General features: G+C 41.2%; 1 protein-coding gene across 1 annotated transcript in view; it reads right to left on the bottom strand.

The window, feature by feature from the left end:
• Positions 1-1,864: 1,864 nt before the first annotated feature.
• The window catches only part of LOC108442299 (E3 ubiquitin-protein ligase RNF166), a 42,877-nt gene continuing 30,720 nt past the window's right edge, over positions 1,865-14,021 (bottom strand). Inside the window, exons 4-6 of the mRNA XM_017722275.2 lie at positions 9,645-9,759; positions 8,354-8,461; positions 1,865-7,955 (exon numbers count right to left, since the gene is read on the bottom strand). Coding sequence (XP_017577764.1) covers positions 7,890-7,955; positions 8,354-8,461; positions 9,645-9,759 — 289 coding nt within the window. The 3' untranslated portion in view covers positions 1,865-7,889. The remainder of the gene's footprint in view (positions 7,956-8,353; positions 8,462-9,644; positions 9,760-14,021) is intronic.

Genomic DNA, 14,021 nt, shown 5'->3' on the forward strand with positions numbered 1-14,021 from the left:
TGGGCCCGGGGTGCCCCCATTCTCTGCAGAAAAGAATCTCCCCACTAGAGGAGATTGTCAGGAGTCTATTCAGTGCTGGTAATTAAGCCGCACTCCAGCAAGTGCACCCCAAACCAATGCGTTTCTCACTATCCCCCCGTCCCCCCATATACACAACAGGAGCAGAGACACTCCCCCCTCATTACCAGTAGCCTGAGCATCACAGGAGAGAATTAAAGTGATAGTTTGGTCACAAGTGGACAGAGTACGTACGCATAGCTGAAACAAGTGTAGAAACAACTTTAAAGCTGCATTTTATCTGTACTTTGGTGTTTTTATAGGTAACAGTTTGTCACACAGTGTTAAACACAAAAGCGAGTGTGTATTTGGATTTTTGGGAGCACTTTGTTTACCTGAGATTACTTAACAGCTCCAATTGGTCATTTGTGGGCTATTCGTTTCCATCATTTGCTACATTAACCCGATCGCTCCAGTACAGAGGTAAACAAGCAAAATTCAGAGACCTACGGAAGTCAAGAGAGGCCAAGACGCAGAGGCATTCTCTTGATTTTAATCTTGAGATCACAACTTAATTATCTTGTGATCTTGAGGTAACAAAAGTTGTTACAAATAAGTCATGATCTGAAGATAACAACTGCTTTGTGATCAAGGTCACAGTTGTTAAGATAACTAGAACACAACTTAATTACTCTGTGATCTCTAGATAACAAAAATTATTTTGAGATCACAACTTACCCATCAAATGATCTTGAGAGAACAAAAGTTGTTCTCTCAAGATCACGACTTACATATCTAGTGACCTTGAGATAGCAACAAAAAGTTATCTTGAGATCACGACTTGCGATCAAGATACTTATCTAGTAATCTCAAGGTTAAGTAAGTTGTGAGCTTGAGATAACAACTGATGACTAGAATTTTCTGGTTTTCTTGAGATCAGAAGTCATGACAGATAAAAATTGTTATCTTGAGATCACAACTTATCTAGTGACCGTGAGATAAAAGTTCTCAAGATCATGACTTATTTAGTGAAATTTAGAGATAATAAAAGTTATCTTGAGATCTTGACTTGATTCTCTTGTGATCTCGAGATAACAATCCAGAAAATTATAGCCATCTCATGGCCTCGCTGGACTTCCATAGACACCAAACATCTTGATCAACTGCTTTTGGAATATGAGGAAAACTGCTCATTTGATTTTCAGCTGAACCGTCGCTTTAAATGGAAAGTCCACCAATTTCTCAAAATTCCTGCATAATTCAAAAGTTGAGATGTAAATAGTCACTCTGAGTGGTTTGATGTGAAATGCTTCATTCTAGAGAAATGTACCAACTCAATTTTCTTTACAATGGTGGTGATGGGAACCAGGGGTCACGATGCAAAATGACCAATGAGGTTCTTCTGACTCATATATATATATATATATATATATATATATATATATATATATATATATATATATATATATATATAAACGACCAGGTTGCGTGTTACAAACTATTTAATGTAGTAACTTTGCGTATGGGAGCTTTAAAAGGTTTTAGACTCTTTGGACGTCTGTTTCTCATCACCATCCTCACCATAAGCATGACACGAAACTGCTCTGGAATGAAAAACAAGCAAAACATCCACAAAACATCGTAAAGGTTTCCTTTACAATGATCAAAGCAATCAAAGCAAATGAATCAAGCTGTCCAATGCCTAAATGCTTTTGTGCACTCCTAGCATTTTTGAGTAAAGTTGTACTTCAAAGTTTAATGGACAGAGCACCCATTAACACGTTCAGCCTGCTGCAGTTTGTTTCCGTCCTTAAAGCCTTAATCAAAAGCTTAACCGAAGCACTAAAGTAAGAGGGCTTGGCTGAAGTGGGATGGGTCAGTGGTTTTATTGAGGGGAAAACTGCTACAAATACATTGTATAAGTATCTTATTAAACCTCAAACAGCATTACAGCTTCAAAACCCCACGTCTTTGTTAGCATCTCATCATTCATCACTGTTATTACTGTTATACTGTCCATCATCATCACCATCCTTATTAACCATAAATGCATATTCCCATTGGGAGTGCACACAAACACACACACACACACACACACACACACACACACACACACACACACACATACAGGCCCTGCAGCCATTAGATCAGTGATGGAGCCAGTGTGGTTTCAGGCCTCCATGCTGGGACGAGGAACCAAAGCTCCTTCTTTTTTCTCCCGTCCCACATCAATGCTCTCACTGACCACACAAGGAGGCTGGTCCTCTAATTAAAATTAGAAGGAAAAAAAAAACCCGGTGGTGGGGCAGGCCTGCTCCAAAAGCCGCTGCTAGACAGCTACAGTGCCCTCAGCTGGCTGCAGTGGAGTACAACACCCAGCTCCACCTGCTTCAGGCCCATAGAAGAGGAAGGAGAAGGGTTCCTGGTGAGCAAGCAGTGGCTCCAAGTCCAAAAGCATATCTCCTCACGCATTCCAACGTTATTCCCGAGCCACTGACGCCCAGCAAGTCCTTGTTCATTCATGAGTCCCAGGGGATACAGTATGTGATTTTGATTCCTCTAGCACTGTGGTCAATTTATAGTCCACTGTTTACAGTCAGCTCACTGTTTATTTGCCAACCCAGTTTAATTCCAGTCCCACATTTGCAAGAGACACAGAAGCTTGTATATGATGTACAGTGACAATGTTAGAATTACAAAAAACAGGAAAATTGTACATTTTCAGGATAATTCTTAAAGGGGAGGGGGGGGTGACGAGAACAGAAGAAAAGGCAGTACAATATCAAAAAGTTTAAGTTTAAAAACCTACATGTTATGCTACAGCTGTGAACATGGATATTATCTGCACGTGGTATTTTACAAACACATAGAAAAAAGCATCGATAATAAATGAGTAAAAAAAAGTTTTTTTGGGGGGGGGGGGTGGGTCGATCAGTCGCAGGACATCACCTAGTTACACAGCGAGAGAAGCTTTCAAAGCCTTCAGAAGCCTTTTCAGTCCAAATTCACTCAAGGTTTAAACATCATGAGTACATGAGGTCATAAAACCCACATCATGCGCTTCTGTAAGTTTTTCATAATGCCAGCTGGACATTACTCCACAAACACACCAAACGCATTTTTCCAGAGGCCGTTCCTGTGTGAACAATAAGATGTTTCATTTATAATTATATTTATATTTATATATGTATATATATATATTTTTTTTTACAAACCTCAATTCCAAAACGGTTGAGACAGTTTGTGAAATGGTCATTATTATAGACCAGCAGTGAAAATTCTGTTTTAGACATTTCCAATGGGAGACTGTCTGAACTGCAGGCAGGTCAGTCCAGCACCTGCACTCTGATTACACCGCCAAGCTGTTTTAACTGGTTTCTTGGTGCGGTCATATTGAAATAAGCATGGACGTCCCTGAAAAAGATGCTGTCCAAAAAGGACGCTCCAAAACGTGTATACTCATCTTTCGGCTTTAATGGTGCTTTCACAGATGCGGATCTTGGCTAATGAACTGTATGCTGGTAACAAACTTGGATTTTGTCTTTGGCCAAGAGGACCCAACATCCATTATTTCCTCATATAATTTGAAAAGCTCACTCATCAGGCCACAAAAACATTCTATTTCTGATGAGCTTCAGCCCAGAGAAGTTGGCAGCATTTCTGGACGCTTTTTACACACGGCTTCCTCTGACCATCTAAACTTGGATTTGTGGGTGGTGTTTATTTACTTGCTCCTGTCCCTAATCACTGTGGACCATGTCGGCATTGATTTCAGAGTTAAAGTCCAACCCCCCAATAAAAAAAAATATATATTTGGACGTTAAATATCTTGTCTTTGACTTGTTTTCAAATGAAAGTAGTACAAAGTGCATTTGCAAATCACCGCTTTCTGTTTTTAATTTGCACTTCACACACTGTCCCAACTCTTCTTGGGAACCGAGTTTTTTTTTTTTTTTTTGATGTTTGCCACAGCACTGTTGGCTATAAATGTCAAAGGTAATTCATCACCACAGAAAAACAACAGCTACTTGTGCAGCATTCTCAGCAAAAAACAAACTTCCGTTTCACCCTCCCTTTTTCCATAGAACAACAATGTAACACACTTTTGTGACCGCTGTAAAACACAATTGGCAGTACTCAGCCAAAGTAAAACACTGGAACAAAATTCCTACTCATTCGTCAAGACATTTGAGTCAAGGTGCAAATGTTTTTTAACATGCTGCTTCATAAAAACGAAGGTGATCCCACCTTCATTAGGATTTAAGCCTACGCCACAATAATGAGGCAGAAACTCTTAAGCCTGCTAGATATATGTACAACTTTTTTTTTTTTCAGATTATTTTCCCCTTAAAAAGCAGAGCATCAGCTAACAAACGCCACCAAACAAAGCCAGTAACTCCTACAGGCTTCACACACGGCAGTTCCAGAGGAGCTCGCAGCGAAGCTCCTACCTCCTTCTCAGCACACGTACACGTCATATTACAAACACTGTACTAGCACTAGACCAACACTAACCAAGAGCTCTTCAAAGAATTCGCCACTTGCAGTCTCTTCGCAAAGGAAATCAAGAGTGATCACTCTAAATGATTAAAAAGCACTCCGGACAATTACAAAGAGCAAGAAGTAAATATCTTGTCCATCTCACAGCAAAGAATTCTTTGTTTTCTCTCATTTTGCCAAATACATTGCATTCACGTCGAGTCACTTCTCTGCAGGCGGCCAGGCTGCAAACCTTTGCTGGGAACAAATAGATTTCATAACTGTGCCATCAATATAAACAGACATAATACGATACGATTGTGACACGCTTGGGAAGTTTGATTAACTAAAGCTAAATTAAATACGCTGGAGAGATGAGCAGAACCGGGACGGCCAGGAACAAACATTTTCCCAGGCATTACTTTTCCAAGCGCCTGTTAAAGGGACACTCCAGCCAAAATGGAAACATGTAACTATCACTGTGCTGTAAACATGCCTAGCCCCCTACTACAGCAGTGCCACAGTCGTCTCTAAAGCAAGATTTGCTTATTAATGATGTATCATTTTATAACAGGTGAAAACCACTGGAATCTATACTGACGCAGGAGTGGCCAGTCCATACAAACGCCTGGTAGATCTGACTAAGTGGGGAACACAATTACTGAGAATCACCAGTAATAATTACAATACCCCACCTCCTCAAGCAAAAGCTAATCTCATCCATCTCCAAAATGTCCATATAATTCAACGTCAGTCATTCAGAGTGTACTTATTTGAAATGCTTCATTATAGAGAAACCTGACCGTTCATACTGACATTAAACTTTGCAGACGTCTGGTTCCCATCACCACCACTCTGAACGGTTCTCTAGAACAGAGCATTTCACACCAAACCACTCTGAATGACTTTGGTTACATCTTAACCACTTAACTATACAGAAATTTTGGAAAATCAGCGGAAAGCCCCTTTAAGATCGGCGGGATGCTGGACTTTGTGGTGAGAGAACAGCGAAGGAGGTAAAAAAGGAACGATACAAAAGCAGGAATTCTGTTAAACCGATGAGGCTGGGAGGTGCTGCACTACAGAGTACTACATAATCAGACAGGTATCATAAGCTAAGCTGTAGACTGGAATGTCCCTTTAATATGAAGACCATATACAGGCTAGTTTGAAAGGCCTCCTTACCCATCAGGACACAATAAATCAAGGCCGAGTGAGTCCTAATCAGAATCAGGCTCAACTCCATTTCAATTCAAATCACCTTTTTTGGGAGAGGCTGTTTGGCCAACAAGGTGACAACCAGCTCACCACCGACGTTCACTTACACAGCTGGATTTTACAAAACCTTCCAAACTCAATTCCCCTTTTTTTGACTGATCCTGGGTTGAGCCCAACCCTAAAGGCCTTGCCTTCTGTGGCCAAGAGAGCTCATCGAGTCTCCAGCACCACCAAACAGAATACAGCGGCACTGGCTAACACCTGACCACACCTAATCCTTTCATTTATGTGACAAATCCACAAGTATGAAAGCAATACAGTCAATGTTCATATACAACAACCTCCATAACCCACCTCAGAGATCTCAACACTATACAAGGTTAGGAACAATCATGCAAACTTAAAAAAAAATAATAATAAATGATAATAGACACACGAATCTGGGCTCTGAATGACTGTGGTTCATGCTTGCCCTCCCATTGAAGCTAACGCTTATAGCCAAGTGCCATCTAGTGGTCGAGCTTCGCCACTACATGCCCTCCGCAGTCTTTCCTTGACCACCGATATAAAAAGAAGGTAAAACAAATGAACACATCCCCAGGAGTTCAACGAGTGTACTTCCTCAGTATTAGTGCACCATTTGAAACTGAAACGTTTTTCCAAAAATATATATTTTCTTCTAATCTGATGCTTCATAAAAAATATTATTGTAGCAAGGTAACCAGTTAAGAGCAGAGAGAAGAATAAATGCAGTACTAGTATCCTGTCAGAGAACTATAAAACAACATCAGTACTAGAATTCAGTCATGTAGAAAAACCATGAGAAGTGCAAGTATCCACGACGATTTAAAAAAAGTGGGGGGGGGGGGGATTGTTTTGGGGAGGCCTAAAACGGAACATGTCGGTGTCGGGATGGGGTGAACACTGAATCAGCTCCTCCTCTCTGTGCTGTACCGGTATTGCCTAAAGCGGAATAATCATCCCCACAAGGTAAAACCTCCCAGTGTATATTATAAACATTAACTGCTCACAGTAAAATAACTGTATAATAACACAGTCTGGAGAGCTGCTCTGTTGGTCTGTCTCTCTCTCTCAGTGCTGAATATGAGTCTTAGGCATTCATCATGAAATCGGTCACCATGGTAATGACGGGGTAGCTGGCACAAGGCCATCAGTGCCAGCTTAGTGACCGCAGCCAACACAAACACATCATCCAAGCCCGTAATAACGCTCCCATCCAGCAGAACGTGCACAAAATGTGACTGCTTTTCCTGCTCGAGCCGCCATCTGTCCACGTTTGAACATCAGAGAGAGAAAGAGAGGGAAATACACAGAAAGAAAGGGAAAATGTGGAAGTAAAATGGAATGATGGCGATGCCCATCCTTTTCTCCTTCACAAACGTGAAGCCACGCTTTTTGTTGTTATATTCCAAAGATAAAGTCGTGAAGTCATGCTATTTTTATTGACTACAGCAGTTACTGTGACCATGTCCAGCCTCAGTCCAGTGCAGGGAGAGGGAAGGTCTGGACAGAGCCTTGCCCAGATAATGTACGATCATGTGAGCAGCATCAAGTGACTGGCACACCAGGTCCAGAGCCGATGGAGCAGATACCTGGTGCACAGATTGGTGAAACGGAGAGAAAGAGAGAGGTAGGAGACAGAGGGAACGGACTATAAGAAAGAAAGAAAGAGAAGTGAATGAAAGGGAATGTTTGGGTTAAAAGAGGATCTAAAAGATCGTCCTTCATATGGCCACAGTGTGGAGGAGAGTAAGCGGGTGATTGGCAGAGAAGCTGAGGAAAATGGTGCTGACTGGGGAAGGACTGGGTGATGGAGGTGATGGAGCTGATTGGTGGAGAAGTTGGGGGCTGGTTTGGATTGGTGGAGAAGCTGGGGAGGTGGTGCTTATTGGAAAAAGTATTTGGGGTAGATGGAGCTGATTGGTGGAGAAGTTGGGGGCTGGTTCTGATTGGTGGAGAAGTTGGGGAGGTGGTGCTCATTGGAAAGAGAGTTAGGGTAGATGGTGCTGATTGGTGGAAAAAATGGGGAGGTGGTGCTGATTGGTGGAGAAGTGGTGCTGATTGGCAGAGAAGTTGGGGGAGGTAATGCTGATTGGAAGAGGAGTTCGGGTGGATCGTGCTGATTGGCGGAGAAGCTGGGGGAGGCATTGCTGATTGGTGGAGGCTGCTGGGTCTCAGTTCTCAGACAGAGAGAGGGCCAGTGCTGCCTGCAGTGCTGCCTCTTCATCAATACTGTAGTCCTGCATGAACAAACAGTTAAAAAAGGAAAGATATTAATTCATTCGTAAATTAATTATTTATTACATATCTAACTGCTTAAGTGTGCTGTGTCTACTAATTAAGTATAAACATTAACAACTCTTGATAAATGAGTTGACAAGCCATTGTAACAGAGTAAGAACATATGTAACACTAACACTGTTCGCCAATGAGCTCTTTAATAGAGATCATATTCTTTTCTGATACCAATATGCAGACCTTACATATTGGAAGTAAAGAATAATCAATGGTGTAGAATAATCAATAATCAACAACTAATACATGCTGGTCCACGCGGCTTTAACTGATTACTAAAGCGTCTCATTTGAGCTGACTAGCTTGCTCTATTATGCCCGTGCGTTTGTGTGTTGCTTCTCACCACAAATGTGTCATAGGAGAATTTGTGCCGGTGCAGGAGGTGCTGCAGGAAGTTGGAGCTCTTGTAGCTGGGGTCACCCCAGGGCATGGCAGAACACACCGGACACACCTGACCACAGAAGTCACAGTTACTTACAGCACAAACATGACTCTAAAGCTAGCAGTATACAACATACATAAAGACGACACTTTAAAGCACAACAACGTCATTTAGGCCAAAACAACACAGTGGGTGGCAACCTAGTCCTGACTGCAACTGATCTTAATCACAGTGTTGCTGATTCCGGGACCTCCTCCCAGACAGTGACTGGTCCTAAACCCATCATCCTTCATTCTGAGGCCTCTAAAGCCAGCAATATACACCGAACAAGCATGACATTATGACCACCTCCTTGTTTCTACACTCATTGTCCATCTTATCAGCTCCACTTACTGTATAGCTGCACTTTGTAGTTCTACAGTTACAGACTGTAGTCCATCTGTTTCTCTGATACTCTGTTAGCCTGTTCTTCAGTGGTCAGGACCCCCATGGACCCTCACAGAGCAGGTACTGTTTGGGTGGTGGATCATTCTCAGCACTGCAGTAACGCTGATGTGGTGGTGGTGGTGTAAGTGTGTGTTGCGCTGGTCTGAGTGGATCAGACACAGCAGTGCTGCTGGAGTTTTTAAACACTGTGTCCACTCACTGTCCACTCTATTAGACACTCCTACCTTGTCAGTCCACCTTGTGGAACTCCACCGAAGAACAGGGTAAAAACATATAACATCATACAGTGTACAACTGAACACTGTGGCCATACGTGAGTCCAGGGAACATTTATCAGCTCCGACACAGCAGGAATGCTGATGCAGGGACAGTTTTGCATCCATCTCTCTGATGGAGATGTACATGAGTCCTCTCACTGTGAGCTCTGGAGCAGAATCACTTCGTCTTTGTCCCAGGATTAAGATAAATGTGGAGATTTTGTCTCAATTACTTTTCATTTTTTACAGCCAGGTTTGGTTCATGACCTCTCTGAACTGACGGCTTTGTTGCATTCCATTAGCAGCACACCTGATTAAATTTAGCAAAGGATACATTCGATAAACTAAGTCTTGGATGGTAACTGTAAATACTGGGCTTCATCAAGGAGAGCTTTGGAAGGGGTTAAACTAACACACTCAAACATCAACCCACAAAGTTTCTTTCCTTGGCCTTTGTTTTTTTGTACAAAAGCTTTACATGTAATTTTGAGTGAGTGAAAGCAGATCTTACAACCAGCTTCAGGCTAACTGGTTATCTCTGCACTCACCACTTTGTTGGGGTCGTTGCGGTGGTTTTCCATGCAGTGCTTCACCAGCTCTTGTTGGTCCAGGTTTCGAGCTCCACAGTAGGGGCACACAAATGTCGATCTGTTCGGAATATTGCTGCGAGCAAGGAAAAGAGAGTCAGCTTTTCATCCACTAGGACCCAGCCAACAGCCCTCAGCTCCAGAAAAGCCTTCGTTTATACAGAGAAATGTTCCGTTACACTACTCAGAGTTAACTTTAGACATTATACAAATAAATCAAAGTTTCTAAGTAAACTGAATCATTTAAGCCAAACGTGGGGACTGTCCAGCAGGAACGTTCATTAATCCTTCTCTTACTGGACAGATCTGACTTTTGGCTGAAGTTATCTGGCTAATTAAAACCCGTGCTTTATGAAACACCTGCAGGTTTTCTTAGTTAGCCAGATAACTTTAACCAAAATCAAATTTGCCCAACTTAAGATGTGAAATATACTCAGGCCTCATATACATAAACACAAACATTACATAACTGTTGAGTGTATATGTCTATGTATATGAGGCCTGATGAGATTTCTCTCTCTCTCTCTCACACACACACACACACACACACACACACACACACACACACACACACACACCCAATGAAGTTGGGACGTTGTGTAAAACATAAATAAAAACAGAATACAATGATTTGCAAATCATTTTCAACCTATATTCAATTGAATAGACTACAAAGACAAGATATTTAATGTTCAAACGGATAAACTTTATTGTTTTTTGCAAATATTCACTCATTTTGATTTTCCAATTGTATATATATTCAAATTGTTTCTGGAAATCATGGGGATGTCGTGTCCCCCGGGTCAAAGAGGTATATTATATATATATATATATATATATATATATATATTTATACACACACACACACACACACACACACACACACACACACACACACACACACACATATATACATACATACATACATACATATATGAATGCTTCAGGATCTGTGATTTACAAGCAGTAATGAATCATAAGCACTGGTCATGAGGCAGAAGTAAACTCCTCCATTCTAGCCTCTGTTACTGAGTCAGTAACTCATTCAATTATTTCAATAGTTGGAAAAAAACCTGGGAGTGTTGTTTTTCAAATGAGACCATGACTACAGCCCCAGTATGTGGGAGCAGAACTCCTTTATTTTGGGTGTGCCGTTTCAAGCAAAAATGGGGCAACAGTTAAAAGATTAAAAAGCCCAGTGCTTCACTACATAATGCTTAATGAAGCCGACAGTGGGGACCAAACTAATGTGGGGCAAAATATAACATGGAAATTTTATACAGTTGACAAGTACAGCCTCCACACAGCAGGGTTAGTTTTAACATAGATATATCAAAAGCATAGCACAGATGTGAGTAAATAGTATGAAACAGATTTAAATTTCTGTTCTGATTTGCTGTATTTTACAATACTGTATTTTGTATCAATATACTACATTTTTAGCGACTGTTGCACATCCATCTGTTACAAATTCCCCCCTTTCCCGTGGGCCAGGTTCGAGGGTTTGTGCTCATGCTACTTGTGGCTTGTTTATAAATGTTAGGTGTTCAAAACAAAGATTATGGCCCAATCCCATTTCACTGCTCGCCCCTACCACTTAGCCCTACCCCTCCGTTTTGTGCATTCATGCCTAGGGGGTAGGGTGTCCTGATTCTTGTTGAGATAGAGGGATAGGGCGAAGTGTTGGGGCTACATGGCCCTCCAAACAGAGGCTTTTCAGAGACACTTCAAACAGCGTTATGGAGGAAAGAAAAAAAGGCTGGGCGAGTGATCAAAGAAACCCACATGTGAGAACTTTCTCTGTTAAAATTATGATAAACATTATATTATCATAGTTTAATGTTGTTTCAATTTATTATGGTCCTTTCATTCATAACAAACATCAAAGATCACTAGTAGTTTGCTGACGTCTCGGTAGCGAGCTAGCTTAACCTCCTGTTCCACCTTAAATGGTGCAGCGGTCACATTCTGGCACCTCAAGCATCAGAACTGCTGCACCGTTTAAGATGGAACAAAAAATTTCAAACAAGAAACTGGCCAATGGCTTCAGCTTCATATCACTGAGGTATTAGTGGTGGGCAATTGCTGCTGATGGAAGAAAACCTCGTATCTCCATTTTTGACGTAATTTAAAAATGTCTAGAAATATCCCAAAATTACTTGGAAAGACATCTGGTTCCATTGACTTACATTAAAAGTGAAGTATGCTTTTTCCCTCTCCTGTAAAGTTACTATTTTGGAGATACAAGGTTTTCTTCCGACAACAGCGAAATAATTGCCCCCCTCTTTGAAGGCGTATGATGCCCTAAATGTACCTAAAGCCCAGCAGTGAGGAGCTGAACTTTCCCCTCCTCTGCTGTCACTGCAGACGGGCAGGGTCGCCTACAGAGCAGCACCAGTAGCTGTTAATGAAGTGATGCTCTTTATTTGAGGGTTGTTTCATTTCACATGGGAAGATTTCAACCACTACCCCTTGTAACTCAGTTGCAAGGGGCAAAATGGCACTTGAAAACAAAGGGTAGGGGTAAACATAAGAAATGGGACTGGGCCCATGTTTTCATTTGTGTAGAGATGTGATCAATTTTGCTCAAACGCTTGAAATTATCAAGAAAAGAATAAATCTTATTACTTCTACTTCCCTACAACAGCAGTGTATATACCAATACAACGGCCGTAATACTGCACATTTCAGCAACTCATTCTACCGCTCTTGCATTTTCAGCTGCGTTCCTCCAGCTTGAAAACTGTGATGGATCAGCTGGAGAACAAATCATTAATTCAGCACGCACTCATAACATCCACATAGCATCTGAACCAGGCTGTGATGTGGGGCTTAGGCCGACTTTGCGCTTTCAAATCTGAACAAACTGATCCAAAAGGCCTGGTCTGTAATGAGCTCCTAATCACATGGAAAGGAAGCACGCATCATTTCACCTGAATATGGCAGTGGATTAACAAACCCTAAAACACGAGAACGTGATAAATCTCATTCTGATTCGCTGCCATGGTGGTAAACAAAAGCTGTAAGTTTTATATTCTTTTAAAATACCCTGTTAATGCTGGTGGGCTGGCTATTAGTATACTGTGAGTCCACTGAGAATGTCTGAAAAAAAACTTCTGGATGGGAACAATTTCTTCTCCAGAGCCAAACTTCTGACTGCCAGGAAAGCAGTGATCTTTAACTTAGCAGTTTCATTGTGTTTAATACAGGATCTGCTACCAGTACCAGCCTGAAAGAGGCCCAGGGCATTCTGCCTCTGGAAACTAACCCAGATAGACAATACTGTGTCCATTAGTCTGACCATGGGAAAATCTGAAGAAGGTACAAGGGTTTACGGAGCTGTACACTCTCAGAAATAAAGGTACTAAACTGTCACTGGAGCAGGACCCCTATTGTCACTGTTACAGTCAGACTGGAAAACTACACACGCTGCAGATTCATACTGGATTAAAATCTCTCCACAATTATTACAGTCAGACTGTAAAACTACACACACTGCAGATTCATACTGGATTAAAATCACTCCACAATTATTACCGTCAGACTGTAAAACTACACACACTGCAGATTCATACTGGATTAAAATCGCTCCACAATTATTACAGTCAGACTGTAAAACTACACACACTGCAGATTCATACTGGATTAAAATCGCTCCACAATTATTACAGTCAGACTGTAAAACTACACACACTGCAGATTCATACTGGATTAATATCACTCCACAATTATTACAGTCAGACTGTAAAACTACACACACTGCAGATTCATACTGGATTAAAATCGCTCCACAATTATTACAGTCAGACTGTAAAACTACACACACTGCAGATTCATACTGGATTAATATCACTCCACAATTATTACAGTCAGACTGTAAAACTACACACACTGCAGATTCATACTGGATTAAAATCGCTCCACAATTATTACAGTCAGACTGTAAAACTACACACACTGCAGATTCATACTGGATTAAAATCACTCCACAATTATTACAGTCAGACTGTAAAACTACACACACTGCAGATTCATACTGGATTAAAATCGCTCCACAATTATTACTGTCAGACTGTAAAACTACACACTGCAGATTCATACTGGATTAAAATCACTCCACAATTATTACCGTCAGACTGTAAAACTACACACTGTGGAGACCCCCTGGATTAAAATCACTCCACAATTATTACAGTCAGACTGTAAAACTACACGCTGCAGATTCATACTGGATTAAAATCACTCCACAATTATTACAGTCAGACTGTAAAACTACACGCTGCAGATTCATACTGGATTAAAATCGCTCCACAATTATTACAGTCAGACTGTAAAACT

The sequence above is a fragment of the Pygocentrus nattereri genome, chromosome 25 (genome assembly GCF_015220715.1).
Source record: "Pygocentrus nattereri isolate fPygNat1 chromosome 25, fPygNat1.pri, whole genome shotgun sequence".
NCBI classification, from domain to species: domain Eukaryota; kingdom Metazoa; phylum Chordata; class Actinopteri; order Characiformes; family Serrasalmidae; genus Pygocentrus; species Pygocentrus nattereri.